General features: G+C 39.7%; 1 protein-coding gene across 2 annotated transcripts in view; it reads right to left on the bottom strand.

Moving 5' to 3' along the window:
- LOC143293721 (uncharacterized) overlaps nucleotides 1–18,990 on the bottom strand; it is a 70,618-nt gene extending 51,628 nt beyond the window's left edge. The window contains exons 1-6 of one of the 2 annotated variants that reach the window (XM_076604919.1): nucleotides 18,893–18,990; nucleotides 17,894–17,987; nucleotides 7,683–12,164; nucleotides 5,501–5,911; nucleotides 3,508–3,572; nucleotides 187–405 (exon numbers count right to left, since the gene is read on the bottom strand). In XM_076604919.1, coding sequence (XP_076461034.1) covers nucleotides 187–405; nucleotides 3,508–3,572; nucleotides 5,501–5,911; nucleotides 7,683–11,040 — 4,053 coding nt within the window. In that variant the 5' untranslated portion in view covers nucleotides 11,041–12,164; nucleotides 17,894–17,987; nucleotides 18,893–18,990. The remainder of the gene's footprint in view (nucleotides 1–186; nucleotides 406–3,507; nucleotides 3,573–5,500; nucleotides 5,912–7,682; nucleotides 12,165–17,893; nucleotides 17,988–18,892) is intronic. The other variant, XM_076604920.1, reaches the window with a different exon arrangement.
- Nucleotides 18,991–21,629: the final 2,639 nt, after the last annotated feature.

Raw genomic sequence — 21,629 nt, 5'->3', positions numbered from 1 at the left:
TTTGATTAAGTTTTTCACCAACAAACTAAATCTTTTTAGTTGTGTTGGTACTATGGCTGACAATGTTCAGCATTAGAAGCAGTAGCTTGCAGGATCAGGAACACAGACTGCAAGATTCCATTTGTCTTGTTAGTGATTGGCAGTCAGATGTGATAAGAGAAACATGAACAGTCAAAATATTCTCACCTCAAAACGGTCTTGTGAAAGAGCAATGTGGTAGATTTTCTTGGCATTCTTCATGTTAAAACTGTCTGTAACAGCCAGGCCATTCACTGGGATGCCACGTGGATACAGTTTACGACAAGATCTCTTCATCTCTTGTCCTGCTGCACTTGCTATGGCATTTTCTACCGCTCCATTATCAGGTGTCAACTTCCTATTGGTTGAGTTCACAATGACATCAGCCTGCAAAACACGCACACATGCAAACATGAACACACACACACACACACACACACACACACACATTTGTTTCCATAATCTAATGTATACCGACATGAATCACAGGATCTTAGACATACAAATCGGATCTTTTGCACTTGTAAAAACAAGAAGGTTGTTCAGGCACTAGCACCTATACACATCTGTTCAGTGGGAAATTGGGAAAATCCCCATCCTTAACCCACCAGGTGCTGTGACCAGAATTCAAACCCAGGACCTTCAGAGAGAAAGTCCAATGTTTTAGTTATTCAGCTGTTGCTGACATCTCTTTACCATTACAAGACTGAAAATATAAATATACATTAAAAGAAACAGCATATTTCCTACAGAGTCTGTTCCAGCAGTTCTCAACAGCCATCATCAAATCCACATCAGGAGTAGTTTCAGCCTGCTCAAACAAAGGAATTAAAATGTAAAACCACATATTGTTTTTTGTTGTTGTTTTTTTGGAGAGCACATTTTTTTCTATAGTTCTGATGTTTTTTTGAAATGTGTGAACATGAAACAAAAGATCACTTATGTCACAATCAACTGCCAGTAACAGAGCTGTCTCCTTGACCTTGTCAAGATCCACTGCAACAGACTTCAATGATACATCAAATGAATGGACATTCAGTCAAATGAAATAAATTCTGAAATCCTCCAAGATCTTCACTGTCTGCCACAAAAGGATAAACCATTAACTGAGAAAATTAATCATTTGAAAAATTGGTGATTACTGATGACTTTTGCAGTTTGTGCGTCGCTAGCTGATAGGAGGATCAAACCTCACCTGAGGCTAGGCTATCTCCAATTCAATAGCCGGGCGAACATCCCCATCCTCAGTGGGTCCTCAGGTGGCGGATAGAGGGATGGCCCCTAGATTTAAGGGTTAGCTGTGAAATAAGCTAGATCCTTGTCTAGACAAATATGCAGTCCCAGACCAAACGGCGGTGTTCCTACCAGGACGGGGTGGAGTGACGCGTGGCACCGTCACCCCTAAAAAATGCCCCATGTGTCCTAAGATGGGTTCATCACACGGGTAGGAGGTGTGTTTAAACTTCTAGCCCCATGTGTTCCCAGGGTAGGTCTTAAAACCAGAAGCTTCCCAGCTATAGGCTGAATACAAAGACCTCAATGACAGAGCAGGCGGAAGAGGAGACTCCTATGTTCCCAATGGCTGCAACCGCGGATGAAGGCATCCACTTGAAGTCTTTTGTGCATATGTGGATAAAGGATAGATGATGGACAGAGAGGGTTCAATAGCCCTGTAAGGCCACCTCTCTAGAGAAGACAAACTTGATCAAAATCACTCAGCCTGCCGAAGATGGAGTGTGTCAGCTACGAAGCAGTTCTGGGTCAGATTAGGACACACATGCAACATTGATTATGGTCATGTGTCAAACTACTGTAATGTCATGGCCTTGTTCCTATCAGCGACAACTGGAGAGGAACAGAGCCGGGCCATTAGCCTCAAGAGGGTCCACCCAAGCAACCAGTGCCTCTGCTAATTCGGTGGTCAGGGGAAGGCAGAGTAGAGCGTCTGAGAATCTACAACTCAAGTTCTGGCCTGAGGGAGCAGAGCTACAGGCACAGCTTTGGGGTGACCAGACTGACCTGGAGAAAACTGTGGGCATCATCAGGAAGATGAAGCTTCAAGTCTGACACATCCCAACAATATCGAACGCTGAAGAAGAACAACCTCATCTCCCAGATGTCAGTCACACAGTAATCCTGTTTGATGACTGGACCAATGCCAATGTTGCAATACTCTTTAAGAAAGAGAATATGCATCAAACAGAAAACTAATGACTAGTGTTGCTTGTTTTGTGACCAGTGATATGTAGCTTTTATTTACAACCATCAGCTACAGTTACCAAACAAGAACTGAGAAAAACCTCCACTCTTCATCCACCATGTGTGCCAAAATAAGGAAACAAATCCAAGACCCTTAAGCAGCACTATATCCAGCACTGTAATCATTTAATCACCACACCATTCACATTATCTGAGGTTTTTACCCTTTGATCTTTACGCTGTGATCAGTATGTGACTGTGTTTTTGTTTTTGTTTGTTTTTTTGTGAAAGTATCTCTCTCTTACCAATCTTATCACATCCATTGGTGCATCTGATTTGTCATCATCATTTGATGAAGGCACTGGGTGCTGCCTTCCCAACATCAACTGATCAACATTTATCATACCACACTATTCACAGAACCACTTACCACATTTCATGTTTCTGTGTGTAAACAACAAGAAGAATCTCTCCTGTTGACAGTGGGGAGAAGAGAATGAAAGTCAGCAACAACAAAAGCCAACACCTTTGCACTTTTGTGGACAGCAGGACCAGTAACAAACATCCCTGTTTTCAACTGTTCAATTTTCTTTTGAAGCTGACCAAATCTGTCTAAGCTTATTCCTTCACAAAATGCCTTTAATCCCTTACTTGGAAAACACTTCTCAGGACTAAAAACACCTCACTAAAAACAGGATGCTGAAGGTTTTTGAGCAATGAATCTAAGCCATTTTCAACACTTTTTCCTGACTGACACAACTATATACACATGTGTCAGGTTATACTTTATTTCTGTCAAGACTGAATGCACCTACCCCACTGACTCCCTGTTTCCACTTCAAAGTTTAAACTGAAAAAAAAAAAAAAAAAAAAAAAAGCAAAACAGCAATGTGGGGTCCATAATAAAGAAAAAGTGCAACAGAAGGAACAAAACAAAAACTACTCTTCCCACTTATTTTTCTTCTTCTTTAACTGAATTCCTATTGCATCAAAAATTATTGTATCCTCCTGAACACTATTTACTCACTGTGGAAACACAGTTCACATTACTACTTACTAATTAAACAATAAAACAACAAATGTAAACAAAATGCAAAATAAATACTAAAATTAATGAATGCTGACTGGTAGTGTTAATTAAGTAGGAATAGTTTGAATTATTGCCTTTTGTTTTATAAGGATTAGCAGTACCTATCCCTTGTTTCATATTTCTCTTCTGTACACCTTCCTTGTTTTCCTAATTATCTTTTGAAACTTAAATTTGTGCTTTATCATTACTGATTGTTTTACCTCAGTTTTCTGTATTTCCCCAATGACAACCTTGATGGTTCCTTTTCCAGATGTGGGTCTCTGAACTGAAACAAAAATTCACACTTCAAACCAAAAGCCATTCTTGTCACTGACAGTGATTGTGACAAGATATCTTGTTCCTGGAAATTTGGGATTGAAGAATAGAATAAATTTTCCTAAAACCTTTTCCAACTTTTCCATTGTTCACACACCCACACACACACACATATATATATACATATATAGCAAGAGAGACAGACAGACAGATAGATATACATAAACACACAAGGACTTTTGATTAAATCTGAGATGTGACAGAACTTATGAGGTGACCAAAAAAATTACTGTCATAGTGATAGCCTATTTTCAAGAACATCCAGCTGTTGAATTTTGAAGGGCAAGGCAAAATGTACAGCCAGGGTGACTGCACTTCTCAAGCAGACAGATGTAATTTTTATGCTGTGATTCTGTATGACCTTTGAAAAGGCATGCCTCAGGAAGAATGCCTATGTGTTTAGTGAAGCAATCTCCTTCCTGGGCCACAGTTTTCAGGTGGTACCAAGAATTTCAGCTTGGAAGACTGACACTTAAAGATGAAAACCGTATCAGCCATCCAGTAACAGCAATTACTGAGGACAAAGTAACCACTGTGAAGTCACTGATCATGGACAATCCCAGAATAACATACCAGGGGATACAGCAGGAAATGGTTATTTCACTTGGAAGAGTAAGTATAGTTCTGAACAATCAACTTGGCGTCAGCAAACGTTGTGCCAGATGGGTCCCTCATAACTGAATTAAAGAGCTCAAGAGGGATAGAGTAGAATGGTGTACTCATATCCATGGAAATCCAATGGTGCACATTCAAATTGTCTCTAGGAAATCCTCACTGGTGACAAAACATGGGTCTTTCAATACAAACCAGAAACAAGCAACAGTCAGCTGTATGGGTCTTCCCAGGTGAGAACCCATCTGTAAATTTCTAGAGATCAAGGACTGCTGGCACACAAATGGTGGCAAGTGTCACAGAAATAGGTGGAATGTGGATATCACACGAAAGAATCAATGGAAAATTAAATGACGTAGGTCAGTATGATGCAAATCTGTGTAGCATCGTGGCAGCAATTACTCTGTCATCAAGGAATGGTATATCAATAGCCGAGTCCTGTGTGCTTGACCAATCACAGAACAATAATTATTGTTAGGTAACGAAAAACCGACAAGTACCATTCATAACCCATAGGTGACAGTCATGTCCCAACCACAGATCTGTTTGAGGTAAGGAAAGTATTAGTAATATTATTGCAGGACACCACAATCTGATATAGCAGGAGCTTGGCAACAATCATAAGCAAATTTCATCTGTTCCAGCTCTGATCAGAACAATATTGACCTGAGATTGAGCTGTGGCACTGCAGACTTTGATGCCATATAATCGCATTATTCTTTCTGGGGGCATGAAGATCACATAAGGTAAAAAGTGTGAATGAGAGATGCATGGATGTGCGATAGAAGAATTACTTGAAACAGTGCAGACATATAATTGCACTCTGCTGGTTTGAGAGGGTGACCAGTTGCATCAGGGCTGCAGGAGAGTACTTCAAGAAACTGAACTGGTCTGCTTGCCAACAGGTGTTCTTAGAATGCCACATCTCAGAACTTACTGAACAGCCTTCATATCACTCATAACTCTGCATGTAACACAAACTTCAGAAACAAGAGGTAGAATCCCTGTAGATGGAACAGAACATTTGTGTCAAAGCAGTTTCATTAGAACTCACTACACAAAGAGACTGAAGGAGAACTCACAAAGAAAGAGGTACAGCTTATTCTCACTACTGTTGCAGTTCCACAATCTCAAAGCACGATTGTTCAACTATTCAATGTCACACCTCACCATATATTTGGCATACATGACAACAACAGTGAATCTCAATCATAAACCAGCAGATATATCTATATATCTATATCTATATATATATCATGTACTTACCTCTGGATGGTTTCAAGTGCCACTCTCGAGGACAGCCATTTGTGACTGTTTGGCATGCCATCTTGCAATCCTGTGCATTGTCTGTATATATGACCACAGACTCGCACTTGGTAGGTGATGGACTGTTTGCAGAGAATGTTTCCCACACAGCGACCAGTAATGGTTTCAGTGATTTGTTCAGGGACAACTTAGGATTCAGCCTGGCGCACACAGCAACAGAACGCTGGTCCCGTGCATGCATGGCAAAGACTTCCTTGTAGGCTTCTGTAATCTGATGCTTTTCTTTCTTTGTCTGCTGGTCCACTGGCACAATGATTATTGTTTTGCCCTCAAAGTCACCATTGCACTGCAATCTGACTGGACCGCTGCTGCACCAGTTTTGGTATGATGCTACATTCTCTGACAGAAGACCTGTTATTACACACACACACACACACACACACACACACACACACACACACACACACACACACACACACACACAGTGAGTGAGAGAGGTTTTTTTTAAATTTTGAAATATCATCATTACTGATATACTTTGTTGCTGACTATCGTAGTCACTTCTTCAGGAAGAATACTGTTACCTGTACTCTGTGTTTTGTTTGTTTGCATGCTTGTTTGCATGCTTGTGTGTGTGTGTGTGTGTGTGTGTGTGTGTGTGTGTGTAAAAGAGTGTGACTGACCACTAACGCAGAAATGTGCTATTGATTGTAATTGAGAAATCAACTTCAAAAGCTAAAACGTTCAATGAGTTTAACCCCTAGTCTGTCTATATGACGAGATAATTCATCATTGCAAGCATGTATGCTTCGCTACCACAATGACGAGATAACTCGTCATCGAAATATTCTGACTTTTCCCTGGTTTGCATTCAGTTCGTTGACAAAAATACTGGTAGCTTTAGCTTGGGGAATCTTTCTAGATTCTGTTCATACCTAGAAACACCATCTACATCATGAGGCAGTCCTTTATTTGAACGTTTTGGTTGGGTTACTGTCGCATTGTTTGCCTGGCTCCTTTCCTCACTCGCTCAACAAATGTCAGACTGACGCCGTGCTCAAGACATGCGATCATGGCAAACTAAATCAACCAAGATTGCTTTCTTTAGCTGATGCTCAGAAAGAATTGAAGCATAAATTTGAGCATAAATTTGATGGAGAAGACAGTGATGAACATTTATAGGATGATTTGATAGAAAATAAAGGGAGCAATCAAGAGAGTGGCCAAGACACGACTATCAGTGAGTGATGCCAGCTGTACAGCTGTAGCAGATGACAAAAAGTGACCAAATTATTAGCAGGACACAGTGTGAGCGATTTTCTTGGCACTCAACCAATGCAGAACTGGATAAAGTGATCATGTGACAGGGGTGAAAAGGATGGGGGTGGAGACTGAGGGGGCATGGCCTCACATCCATATTATCACTTGGAGAAGTCACAATGCATTGTGTATCTATCTCTTTTAAAAAAAAATTTATTGTGGTTGTTCTAGTATGATTTTGTGTGTGCACAAATCCATTTGTCCAGAAAATGTATTTTTGTGCAAATTACCTGACTAATGTTTGTAATGAACAAGTTGAAAATGTGACAAAAAACCAAAACACTGATTTCAAAACAACAGCATGTCACTAAAAAAAAAAAAAAAAAAAAAAAAAAAAAATATATATATATATATATATATATAAAATGGGAAAATATCATGTGTGTTGTATTCTTTATCCATTTACCTTTCAGAAAATATATACTTTTATGGAACTTTCTCCAATAACAAAAAGCACAGAATTTTTGGAAAATTTATACCCGTTTTTTTGTGAAAAAACCCTTTCACTTCAATCTTATTTTCCTGGCAGCAAAAGGGTTAATACAGAAAACTTAACCCACCTGTAAAGTGCCAACAATGGCATTATTACCCCTTAACTTTCAACAAGTATAAACAATTAACAGGGCTTGATAGCAAACATCTGCTGTATCTAATAAAACTCACATAGTCATCATTTTCCCTTCACACACACACACACACACACACACACATATATATATATATATATATATATATATATATATATATATATATATATATATATATATAAGTGTAAGAGTGTGCCAGTATGTCTGAGTGTGGGTGTGAACATGTGTGTGTGTGTGTGTGTGTGTATGAAACAAAGACTAAAGAAGACACTTACTCTTTCTTAGGATCAATGTTTGTTTGTAAGACCACTCCTCCTGTCCATCACAGAGTGGCAGCACAATGCAGTCACAGTCAGTGGCCAGCATCGTGTCACCACAGACCAGCAGCTGCAGACCAGAGGGAGCTGTCACACAAAGCCCTGAACAATCTTCATCAACCACAGCATCTATCCTGCAAGAGAGTTTCTCCTCTGTATTGTGGATCCACTCTTGCCCTTTGATATCCTGGAAGAACAGTGCATCATTAAAGTTCACTGTTTTCTCTGCTGCTTCCAGATCCAAGACAAATTTGTGCAACCACTCAACAGCCTGTTTCAGGAACTTTTTCTCTGCTGAAATTTCAATGCGACTCTTTTCTTCATCATCAGGAATGCTAACATTCACGGAAATGTCAACATTTGTCTGCACATTTCTGTTCACGTTCTTGATTTCCAGAGCAATGTAATCAAGTGCATACAGAGGCAAAGGAACAAAGTGATGTGATCCTTTCAACTTCTTTACTTCATTACTGACTTCATCCTTCATTTCAGAGGTAGCACAGATGTTCCACTTTCCTCCCTCAGAAATGTAACTAATTTTTCCAACATGTTTCTTACAGAGAGACATCAATGCCTCAGCAACCTCTGGGTCATCCTCACCAATGTCAAGGGTCTCAAAATGAAAAAGTTCATCGATTGTGCTTGACACATCCACTTCTTGACCAAGGGTGTAAGTTATAAAACCCTTCGATAATGAGTGACAGTCCACAAAGCATTTTTTATCATTCATCATTGCCTTGAAATCTTTAAGGACTCTGGGCTCTTGCATAAGCTGTAATACATGTCCAGGCAAGACATATTGGTTATCTCTGTTTGTATCACTGATTGTACCTTTGCTTGTATCACTGAATCCACTGTTGTCAGTCTGCCCATGTTTTCTACAGTTACCTGGTGACAGCTGGTCAGGTTGTTGGGCTGGTGGTGCTGGTGTCATTGGTTGTAGTGTGTTATCACTGAGAGTCATCCCATCAGCTGTCTCCTGTGGCCGTGCACCCCCTGTAAAGGTGTTCCGACTGTTTCCTCTGCCCTGCTCTGTCTGTGCTTCATTTGTAATGTCAGATACTCCCTGATGCCCAGGCAGATGTTTGTTGCTCCCAGTCTGTTCCAGTTCTCCTGATGGTTGTCCTACACTGTCAGACCTGCCCATTTCATCTGATCTGCCTGTGGCACCAAGCTGTTCCAGTTCTCTCGATGGTTGTCCTGCACTGCCAGACCTGTCTGGTGATCTGGTTCTGGCACCAGGCTGTTCCAGATCTCCTGATGGTTGTACTGCACTGCCAGACCTGTTTGGTGATCTGGTTCTGGCACCAGGCTGTTCCTGTTCTCCTGATGGTTGTCCTGCACTGCCAGACCTGTTTGGTGATCTGGTTCTGGCACCAGGCTGTTCCTGTTCTCCTGATGGTTGTCCTACACTGCCAGACCTGTCTGGTGATCTGGTCCTGACACCAGGCTGTTCCTGTTCTCCTGATGGTTGTCCTGCACTGCCAGACCTGTTTGGTGATCTGGCTCTGGCACCAGCCTGTTCCTGTTCTCCTGATGGTTGTCCTGCACTGCCAGACCTGTCTGGTGATCTGGTTCTGGCACCAGCCTGTTCCTGTTCTCCTGATGGTTGTCCTGCACTGCCAGACCTGTCTGGTGATCTGGTTCTGGCACCAGGCTGTTCCTGTTCTCCTGATGGTTGTCCTGCACTGCCAGACCTGTCTGGTGATCTGGTTCTGGCACCAGGCTGTTCCTGTTTTCCTGGTGGTTGTCCTGCACTGCCAGACCTGTCTGGTGATCTGGTTCTGGCACCAGCCTGTTCCTGTTCTCCTGATGGTTGTCCTGCACTGCCAGACCTGTCTGGTGATCTGGTTCTGGCACCAGGCTGTTCCTGTTTTCCTTGTGGTTGTCCTGCACTGCCAGACCTGTCTGGTGATCTGGTTCTGGCACCAGGCTGTTCCTGTTTTCCTTGTGGTTGTCCTTCACTGCCAGATCTGTCCCTTTCATCTGGTGATCTGGTTCTGGCACCAAAATGTTCCATCTCCATTAGTAGTTCCTCTGCACTGCCAGACCTGTCCCTTTCATCTGATAATCTGGCTCTGGCACCAAGCTGTTCCTGTTCTCCTGATGGTTGTCCTGCACTGCCAGTTAGTGGTTGGTTTGTTCTATCAGACTGCCTCAGTTCTGATGATCTCTCTACATTGCTGAACCTGTCCTGCTGTTGTTGTCCTTGTTGTTTGGTATGTATGTCTCTTCTGATGTTCACCTGCATCTGATCAACTTTTGCTATACCACGTACTCTGTGTGTAAGTAAATAAGAAACTTCCCTTCTGAAACCTGCAATCTCAATCTTCCAATCTGCTTGTTGGAAACAGAAACTCTTTGAAGACTCTGCAAGGTGAGCAAGTATTGCGAGGCAGTTCTGAAAATCGTATTGGGATTGCAGCTCCACTGTGAAACCAACCAGGTCCTGAAACACCATCTCTTTCACTCTTTCAAGTGTCTCTTTCTTTGGAGAGAAACTTTCCACAAAACCCCGTCCTTCTCTGAACCAGCAATGAAAATCTTGTCGGATGATTTCCTGCTGAAAGGCACCATTCTCATCCAGTAACATTCTGTTGAACAGCTTAGGGACTTCAAAACTCATGCGAAACAGACTGTCCAGGAACACTCTGACTTCAGTCTTAGATGAACAACGTGGATGAGCATGACAATACAGAATGTACCAACTGGCATTGTTGCTCTCAATTACTTTCATTCCCAGATTTTTCTGTTCAAGATATTTTCTGAAACCCAGGCGTTCCAGAATCATTTTAGTTTCTGGCTTGCATGGGATTTCCATCAACATTTGGTGGTCTGGATCTTCATCCACTAGGGGCTTTGCTGCCCACAGGAACTCACCCATTGCTTCAGAATTGATGGCAAACACTGTCAAACATCTCCTGTACGGTTCAACTGTATGCTGCAGCCCTTTACTCTGGAAACTTTTCAACAAGTGGTCATATTTCTGTGTGTCAATGCCATAAATCAAGACTTTATCAATACTCCAGAGTATTTTCCATGTGGCTTCTATGCATTCTGTTATCCAAGTGTCAGCAGCTTCATTGTTCTGCATTGGAAGGGTACTGATCACACTCATAATGCCATCAGCAGAGCTTTCAGTGATGAAATCTCTACCTGCACTTAATTGTGCTAGTTCTTGCTTTACACTGTCCTCCATCAACCTCCATTTCACAACATCAATTTCTTTAGGAAACAGGTCAACAAAATGACTCTGGCTCTCTTTGCTGAATGCTGAAAACCTGAGTGAAATTTTCTCTGGGTATCTTGAAAACATTCTGTGGTGGAAGTCGTACCCTGCACATCCGACATCTGACTGTTTCCATAACTGGTTCTATCACTGCTAGGTTCACTGATCTCTGCTCCACTACTGCCGCATGTTCCATGTGTACTACCTCCTTCCTGGACATGTGTTGTGCTGTACACAGCACCTCTTTCTCTCTCTGTACTTCCCCCTGTCTGGTTTGTGCTGTACACAGCACCTCTATCTTTCTCTGTACTTCCCCCTGTCTGGTTTGTGCTGTACACAGCACCTGTTTCTCTCTCTGTACTTCCCCCTGTCTGGTTTGTGCTGTACACAGCACCTGTTTCTCTCTCTGTACTTCCCCCTGTCTGGTTTGTGCCAGACACAGCACCTGTTTCTCTCTCTGTACTTCCCCCTGTCTGGTTTGTGCTGTACACAGCACCTGTTTCTCTCTCTGTACTTCCCCCTGTCTGGTTTGTGCTGTACACAGCACCTGTTTCTCTCTCTGTACTTCCCCCTGTCTGGTTTGTGCCGGACACAGCACCTGTTTCTTTCTTGGAGGCACAATGATGAACCTGAGGAGTTTCCCCAAAGGCTGCAGCATTTCTACCTGCTATGCCCACAGCATCTGTTGGTGAACTTTGATCCCAGCAAGCCATGGTTGATGATGAAGGCTGGAACGGATGGGACTGGCCAGACAACATTTTCGTTCCTCCTACTGAAATGTTGCTCACACCCTGAGGGTGCGTTCCCAAGTTCTGCATGTCATACTGTTCCTGGCAAGGCTGCCCTTTACTTCCGTGACCATGAACACCAGCATGTGATGCATTTGATGCACTTAAATGTGATGCACTGTACTGCGATGCACTTGCTGATGGCCCTGTTCCTGGCAATGACTTTCCAATGCCTGTTTGTGGAAACGTTATTGCTCCTTTTTCCACAACCAGTGAGGATGTCGATGAAGACACGTCTCCATGTGTTGAGGTCTTTCCAGCCTCTCCTTCACCTGCAGTGACAGTGGGACATTTCCTCTGCCGGGACACAGAAGAACCGGTGCCACCTGGTTCAGCACTCATCTTTCAGTGTGCTGTCATCAGCAGCCTGTCAGCACAATCATGGCCTCTGTCACCTGACCTTCTCTGACTTGTCCTCAAGACCTGTATAAACATAAAAAGACAAAGTGACAATGTTCTTCATTCATGAGGGTGCCTTGTATAACTGTTAGCATGAAGGACCACCATGAGTTATGCCTTGGATAAAAGCTTTGTGCCAAATATGAGGTCTGAAGTAACTTAAATAGTACAGTGCCAACAAATTATCACATGTCATTCTCTTTCTTTCACTTAATTTTTGTTTAAAGCAAGCCTAATTTTAGCTTTTTTTTCTGTTAATAAAAGCCATGTCAGTCCAGCCACTGTGCTTGTGTTTTATAAGTGAAACCTAACTCCATGCAACTGATGTGCATGCAAAGATGTCCACTGCTTTTCATTTTGTGACAAACACACATGGAAAGTCAGGTAACAACATGAATGGTATCAACATTTCATTCTGTGGTCTAAAGCTTCCCAGGTCAATCAGTATTCCATTGTTTTAACTTCAAGATCATAAGAAAGATCTAGATCAAAGTATCAAACAAAATGAAACTTTCCTCCATCTTCAACATAACTGTCCAGCATTTAATAAATCATAACATACACCCCCTGCAAAAGAGATTTTGTTTTCATAATCTGTGTTCGGGTCATTTATTGACGCACTTGTGTATACAAAGTGAGTCTATGTTATAAGCCGGTGTTTGGCTGTGAGTGTGTGTGTGTGTGTGTGTGTGTGTGCGTGGTAAATTTTAACATTACCATTTTCTCTGGAAATACTCTGCCAATTACCAAATTTGGATTAAACATAGAAGGAAAAAAAATCTTGTCAGTCATACCAATAACAGCTTGTGAGTCTTCAGAATTAAGCTCTATTTCCGGATCATTAATGATTTATTTTGTTGAGGCTCAATCCAATTCCAAAAACACTATAAAACTGCTTCCCATTTGCCAGAATGTGTAGGCTGTTTGGTAAGATGACGGCATGACATCATTTTTCTTGTTCACATTTAAAAGAAAAGAAATACAAATTCTGGACAGCACACATGCAGTGACACAAACTACACCACTGACATGTTTGCTGCATATGAATATTCTAAAATGGGCACTGAATTAACTGGAATTAATATAAAAGAAAATTTGAATTGACTGTTTCGGTCAGCCTTGTCCAGACTGGTCTGTGCTGATCTTGAGAAAACAGCCTACATGTTGCAGTGTGCCTGAGGTGATAGCAATGTCTCCATTACTACAGACTTTAAAGAATTTCAGAAATAACATGATTTAAAAGGCGTTATCACCTTGAGTACTGCAAACAAATTATCACACTTAAAAACACATGTTTAGATATTAATTTTTGAATGTCTTTTGTAGATCCAGATAAGTGCTGTGGGAAAAAACTGTTTCCTATCGCCTGAACATGATAAGTTTGAATTTGCTTTCATATTTTTAAAAAAGTATTTCGATTCAAACCCGAAGCTTTATAATATCAAATACAGAACACATTTTAACAATTTTTTTTAATATAATTTATTCTTTTTATCTATATTTTTATCTATCTTTTTTTAAGTGTGTATCACAAGTGAGTCTTGAAGGCCGTGCCTCTCTTGTCTTTCATGTTACTATGAACAACCGACTCACTAAAACTGGACAATGTGACAACTGCACAAAATGATCCATGTTATATTGTTGGCTCACTGTCATAAAAAAAAGCCCATTAGTACTAACAATGGCTAAAATGTTGGACTTTCAGTCTGAGGGTCCCACTTTCGAATCTCAGTAACTGCGCCTGGTGGGTAAAAGGGTGGAGATTTTTCAGAAAATACCCAGCATTCATCAACCGTAACAGTCATCGGCAAGTCATTGTTGGTTGTGTAACAGAAAGAAGAGAAGATCTTTTGCATCCTCAGGCTAGTTACTGTCAGTTTTAACCACTTTGGATCCACATTTCCCTAAACTACTTTAACGTTTGTATCTGTCGACTGTTAACCTATTTCATTCTTTTCCATTACTTTACCACCCAGATACTTCATAGCAAAAGTTGCTACCCCATGCAGAATGAATCCCACAATGACTGACATTTCAGGCAAGATGGTAAAAGTTATCTATCATTATGTCAACTGGAGTGTTCAGCATGTTTACTCCAGTTAACAGAGTAACCTCTTTAAAATACTGGCATGTAATAAACACGTTTATGGTATAATTTGTGTTATTATGTGTGGCTTATCCAGATTTTCTTTTTCTGATCTTTCAACAGCAAAAAAGAAATAATGTCATGCTGTCTTAAAACTGCACCTATTTCATGTTTGCTAATCTTGCAGATCCGGAGACTAAATCATTGAAACAGTTCACAATTTGGAAATATGGTTTAATCATGAACAGGTATACCTCTATGATTGGCATGTATGGAAAGACTCATTTTTCTTCCATGATTAATCCAAATTTGGAGCTGATAAAGTAATTCCAGAGAAAATGAATATGTTAAGTTCACCATGGACACACACATACACATGGATGACCGAAACACAAAGTCATTGTATATTCATGATATTGTATGTAAGAAGACACACACGCTAAAAATGTAAACTATTGCCAAGAACGTTTTGGAACAATATAATTTCTGTATGTAAAATCACTTGCTATATCTTCATCCAGTCTTACACACACTCCACATACATCTTCATCCAGTCTTGCACATACTCGTGAAATGCACTTTTTTTTTTAATGTTCACAGTGAAACAAATATCTCTTTTGTGTTTACCGAAAAGCACAAGTTTACTTTCCTGGATTTTGATCATGTTATGACATGATCAGTATCAGTAACTCAAGGAGGCATCACTGCGTTCAGACAAAATCCATATATGCTATACCATCTGCTGAGCAGATGCCTGACCAGTAATGTAACCCAACGCGCTTAGTCAGGCCTTGAGGGGAAAAAAAAAACGAAAGAAAAAAAGATTATTTATTCAATAATTGAATGAATTTTTAAAAAATAAATTAAATAAATAAAACATGACAATAAAATATAAAATACGACAGGAAAGATCACTAACAAAGTTAGATAAATATATGAAATTGCTGGAATGTTTGAGATGGATAATAAGAGGGGTGGGGTGGGGTGGGGGGTGGAGGGTGGGGGATGGAGGGGGATGGCATGTTGGAGTGAGACAGATACATAGATACATACAGTTCATAATGAATTCTTGTAAAACTGGTGTCTGCAATGGTATTCCTGCAGGAAATGTTCTTGGTTCTGTGTTGTGTCAGATAAAGAAAAGTTGCAACAAATCAAATGTTGTATGAATGCCAGCAGTTATGTTCAATATGGATGAATGCAGAGTTCTTCATATAGGAAATAGAAAGCCATACAATAATCAATAAACATGAAGGTGAACAATACTGACAGAGAATAAAAGTCTGCACAGAGGAAAAGATTTGGGTGCAGATTTTCACTCAAGCTTCCAAACTGACAATAGACTGGCATTCACAGGAACAGCACTGTTTATTTTCAAGGAAAGCAGGATGCTTGGGCGCATCAAAGACATTTTATCCACTCATTTCCCTTTGAGTGCAAACAATCTGTGCTGTACATAGCTGTATTGGCTATGCTGCATGCCTGTATGCAACTGTACTTTTTTTTCCCCTCCAGCAAAATAGAGGGGAATCAACTCTGTGAATATGTTCAGCCCAGGGCAGATATGTCAAAATGTTGTTACATCCCTTTAATGATTGGTCTCAGTAAAAAGCCCCTTTTTATGTGAAATTTTTTTAACTTTACAAACCCATGGACTGCTATTCTAAAATTGTCTTCCGGCAGTGATTGTGAGTAACCAATCTTCAATCTCAAGGTGAATACATACTAACAACCAGTTTTGCAGTATTTTATGGTTTTAATATTATTCTCACCACAACAATTACAAACATAATCAAATAATCACACTGCTCTGTGCTGGCCAAAGGTATTGGAAAAGAACATGCAAAAACCTCAGACATATTTCAATAAATTAATGAGCAATAAACACCTTAGTGAACTACCAAACACAGCACTTCTCATAATATTACAGCAGCACTGAAGAATAAATAGTAATGGTGGGGGTGGTAGTGGTGGTGGTTGTAGTTGGAGGAGGAGTAGCAGCAAGAAGTGTAGTTGCAGTTGCACTAAAATTGACCTTTTACTTTTGTCCTTGTAGTTGTATGCCCCTTCTGATGAATGCATGTTTTTTTGTTTTTTTAAAAATAATTTTCAATAACATTTTTCTGATGAATGCATGGTGGTTGTTGTTTTATATATATATATATATATATATATATATATAGTTTTCAATTACATTTTTTTGCTGACTAGTTACATACATTATATTTATAAATTATATTTCACAGACAATATAAAATCAGAATACGAAGATAATGTAACATCTTCATTGAAATAATTTAAATGAGCTGACACGGTATATTCATAATTATTCTTGTCAAGATTCTTGAATACACTGAGTGACTGAGGATGTATGGTTTTGAAAGAGAATTCCAATACTTGCCAGCCATACAGCAAAAATGTACTTCTAAATCAAAATAAGTAAATATAATGTGTTTTATGAAGAGTTCAAAGTCCATATTGCAGAACTACATGAGCTTCCAATGAAAACGCAAGAAAGCTTTTAAACATGCCAAAACGGACCAATACAAGAGAGCTTAAGGAAGAGCAATGCCAAACCTTTCTGGTTCCATATGAAGTAAAAAAGACATGACTCATAATACATACAGATTCCTCTCTTTGAGACAAAGGCACATACCACACTGACAGCAGGTCAAAAGCAGAAATTCTACTGTGCCAGTTCCAGTCAGTGTTCCTGAGATATCACACACCACCCACTATAGTTGATCAACAGTCTCCTTCACCCAGAGAATCTGATGATACTCTGAGTCAATGAAACAGGACATAAAAACTTAAAGCCAGCGAAGCCAAGTCGACATGATAACATCAACAACACCGTCCTGAGAATGTGCTGAGACCAAAAGAGACCTATCCTAACAAGAATCTTTCCATATGCACTGGAAACCTGAACTCTACCAAATCACTAGCACATAGCAAAATCTTTTACAAACAGGAACTTGTACAAAATAACAGACCTTATTCTATGATAATATCAAACCTTTTTCACCAAAAAATAAAATAAAAAAATAAAAAAAAATAAAATAGCAGTGACCTCATCAAAGTACCTATGGATTTGGGTATATTACAGGCTCACTACTGTTTCTCTGCTACACACTCAACCCACAACTCAGACTGTTGGCAGATTTCTGCTGTATTGAGAAATCCACTGCTATCAAGACCATTTTCAACTTCAGCAAGATCTTAAAAAAATAGACCTGAGCCAACAAAAGGAGCATGCAATTTGACTCAAAAAAATGTTACATTCTGAGCACAAGCAGGGCTAATACATTATTCTACTACATGCCAGACAACTGCATCTTTCATCAATATCAAACAACCCATACTTTATTATCCAGATATCCAACAACTTAAGTGGAACATACTTAAGTGTCATTATGTGTCTGCAGGAAGGCTAAAACCACATAAGGCTTACTATGCCATAATATGTCATCGACCATAGTCATAAAAAATAATTGTGTATTTGGCACTTGTCTGTTCTGGAATATGGAATCATTGTCTAGGACCTCTACCATAAACAACACAGACTACCTTGACTACCACTGCAGCTCACTTTGTAGCACTAACACTAGTAACAGGCAACTGGAACTCCAGTGACTGTAGATGCACAGCCCTGATGCTTCATACTCACAAGCTTCAATTCTCTAGATTTGTAGGCCCATAAGCAACATCTATGGCTTGCATTCCTGTTCAAAGTGGCTGAAAGGTTGATGCCAGAATTCCAGCTGAAAAAAACAAATAATTATGTCCAACCCAAAACATTTTCTGTCACATACAACACCGTCAACAGCTCAGCAACCAACTACAGCAGAGCATTCAAAATTCATCTACACCACACTGAACAATACAAAACCCCTTTTTTTCTTTTCATCAACTGTAAACTGGCAATATTCTGATGAGGAAACAGCTCATTATTTGATGTGCTGACCCAGAAATGACAGCAGTTATCTCTCTTCATCAAATTTCTACCATTTCGTGTACAAAAATGACTTAAGATTCAGGTCAGTATCACCCAACATTTATTTTGATTCAAACATAAATTTCAATGCATGTATGTGAATCTAAACAAAAGCTATGCCATTAAAGTTGATTTTGATGTTTAAATGCCTACACACCTATCCACTTCTATCCACCACCACTCCCTCCCCCAACAAGGCTTGCCATATCTAACATAAAGAATGTATGAGAAACTTCTGAAAACTGATAAGTGAAAGCAGACAAAAGTTACAGCAGTTTATGAATAAAAGTTTTCATTTCTGTGGTATAAAGGAAATTAATCATGATCCACCCTTCCCCCGCAAATAACCAGACATCTCAAACATCTAGAAAGTTCACAAGGCCTGCGTCACGACTTCAACTACGGCAGCAATAAGTACAACTACTTCATTAATTACTACCACCACAATATATATATATATATATATATATATATATATATATATATATATATATATTACTATTTCGCTAAGTTCTATTCAGTCTTAGCCTCTGGAAATCAGGTTGACAACCGTTCGGTAACACTAACAGACACACAACAAACACATCAAAGAACAACAACATAAAAGCTATTGTTTGTATGCTTGCAATCATTCAACTCGATTTAAACGTATTCACTGCACACACTAACAACCTTATCATCAGAAGATGCTGCAGTTTCGTCGGTTCCTTGTCTGTAAGTTGGTGTCGACTCCTCCGCAAACATGTCCGCCAATCAACTTCCGAAACCGAAAGTACGTCTGACGTCATTTATGACACGACAAAAATTATTTGGATGAATGTCAAATCGTACATTCCGTTTCACATATTCAATAAATCATACATTCTTTGAAGTTGCAGCACAGCCAGTAATAGCAAGAAAAATTACTGAGATGTGTCTGTTACTATGAATCGTGTGTGGGGAAACATGACATCACGTGATTAATAACTTCCTTCTTTTGAGGACTGGATTTTCCCCATTTCTGGGGAGGAAACTGTGGCAGGCTTTACCAGGAAGCAAGCTGTTTTGTTTCTGTGATCTCGCCTCCAGAGTCACGTTGATAAAATAAATTATAAATGAAATTTTAAAAAGGCAGAAATAGAAAAGAAAAATTAACTTTGACTCTCAGAGGCGCGTAGCTCGCTCACACACACACACACACACACACACACACACACCTATATTGGCCTGAGAGATGGGCGGCATGCATGGAAACCATTTAAATTATATTAACATGCAGTTGGTTAATCTGCAGATCGACATATAGACTGCATATATGACGAGGGTAGAACTCACAGATACAGTGACTTTGTTATTCATCCACATCAGAAATCATATCATATCATATCATATCAAGTGTCACGGCTTTTAGGCTTTATCAGCTTTTTGCCTAACATTTAGGACTTCTTTTTCTTTTCTTTTTTATGCTTTATATATAAGAGTGAACAATTGCTAATGTTATGCATGGCTAGCTCCCCAGTATTGAGAAAATAACTTGGAATCCATAATCCTTTAAGTGTTTATCTAATAAATTCTTAAAACTGTTAAGTGTTCATGCAGTGACAATGTCACTGGGCTGATTATTCCAGAAATTAATTGCACCGACAGCAAAAGTTTTTGTGGCTTTCAGAAACTCGACCCTGACTGAAGAAGGAGCTGAAACCAGCGGTAAAATTTGTGGATAGTCACTGAGTGGTGAATAAGAAATACAGCTGACAGGCCAACTCAGTGCATTTAATAACTACATACCAATGAGACAATTTTATTCTATTTTATTTATTTGTTTGTTTTGTTTTTATTTACCAATCTCACAATTAATATCGATCACGACAGTTTCGGTTGTCTCGGTACTAAGCCTAAGTCAAATCAAATCAAATCAATTAGAATATTTTGTTAATCCACGTGGAAACTCATTTGTGCAATCACTGTGAGCTCGTTGTAAACACGTACTTTCCATGATGAGGCACATCGTTAAAAGAGATAAAACATAGTTATATTAATTTTTTTTTCGCTGACTCGTACATGAACTGACTCAATGGGAGAAACACAAAAATGTGCCTCTGAAATTGGTTTTTATCTGGAGCTTTATCATTCAATGCCCGGGTCATAACAGTTTTGTTGTATGGTTATGAAATTTGGGGGCTTGAAAACCTGATGAATATTTTGGGGGAAATTCAGTACTTGTTCAGGTTAAATCGAAATACTGTGATTAATTTTAAGGAGAAACGCGAATCTATGCTATTTCAGTAGCCTAACTTATTAAATCAAGAACTGAATAATCAGATTCCATAGACATTACAGGCTATATATGACTGTGGAAAAGATACTCCAGTACAATGTATAATAGTTTCTACGAATCATGGAAGAAATATATAGTGGGTTTTTATTGTTGTTGTTGTTTTTGTTTGTTTGTTTTTATTTTGTTGTTGTTGTTTGTTTGTTTGTTCAGCATTTTACTTAAGCATGGCTTAACTGTAAGAAAAGCAATTTTGGGTGATACAGGATTTGACTGTGTCTGGAATTCGCGATCATTCATAAAACTATTTTTTAAATGGTTACATGGTTATGTCAATGTGTCATAAAAGAATTGCACGATATCATGTATATGGAAGAAATACTGATGATAGATTTTAAAAGATGGATTAAAACACACACACACACACACACACACACACACACACACACACACACACACACACAAAACATGCAGCAACATCGTGCGGCCTGATACAACGTCAGATTGTGTCGTTCATCCATAAACCATACACTAAGAAACCGAAGAACTGGGAGGACAGGAACACAGGTGCCCAAAGTCACATGAAACTGAAGTGCCCGAATAACTACTCAGAAGTAGAGATGGAGACTTACTTTAAATGATTAATGTTTTTACTGATGTAAGGTTCGCTAATTTCACCCAGAGAGAACACTGGTTGGACTTCTAAACATTTTATTCTGTCCAACTATATAGGCTACAGTACAGATAGGTCTACACACAGTCAGGGTGGAAGTGCCGCGAGCGGTCACTGCATGCAAGGAAAGGACCAGAGAGGCAGAGACAAAGAGAGTGGCGATGTCAGCATGGGAAGAGAGTTGTAATTTAGGGTTGCTGCAATCCTTGTGCTGGCCAGTCTGCATTGTTAACTGTAACTTTTAACCCCCCCCCCCCCCCCCCCCCCCCCCCAAAAAAAAATCACTGTACTACACTTTGGTCATTGGACAGAAACAGTTAAGTAATGACACCATGCTGGATTTATTCTTCGAAGATTGCTTTTCTACGGATGCTGAGAAACAGAGAGCATGTATTGCCATCAAAAGAACTTCTTGGAGACTTAATTATGAGCTGTTTCAAAATCAAAGCTGACGCCGGTACAGAACCCGAAGCGACCAGACT

This window comes from Babylonia areolata, chromosome 19 (genome assembly GCF_041734735.1).
Source record: "Babylonia areolata isolate BAREFJ2019XMU chromosome 19, ASM4173473v1, whole genome shotgun sequence".
NCBI classification, from domain to species: domain Eukaryota; kingdom Metazoa; phylum Mollusca; class Gastropoda; order Neogastropoda; family Buccinidae; genus Babylonia; species Babylonia areolata.
Note: the sequence above shows the minus strand (reverse complement) of the source record. Positions and strands in the feature narration are given on the sequence as shown.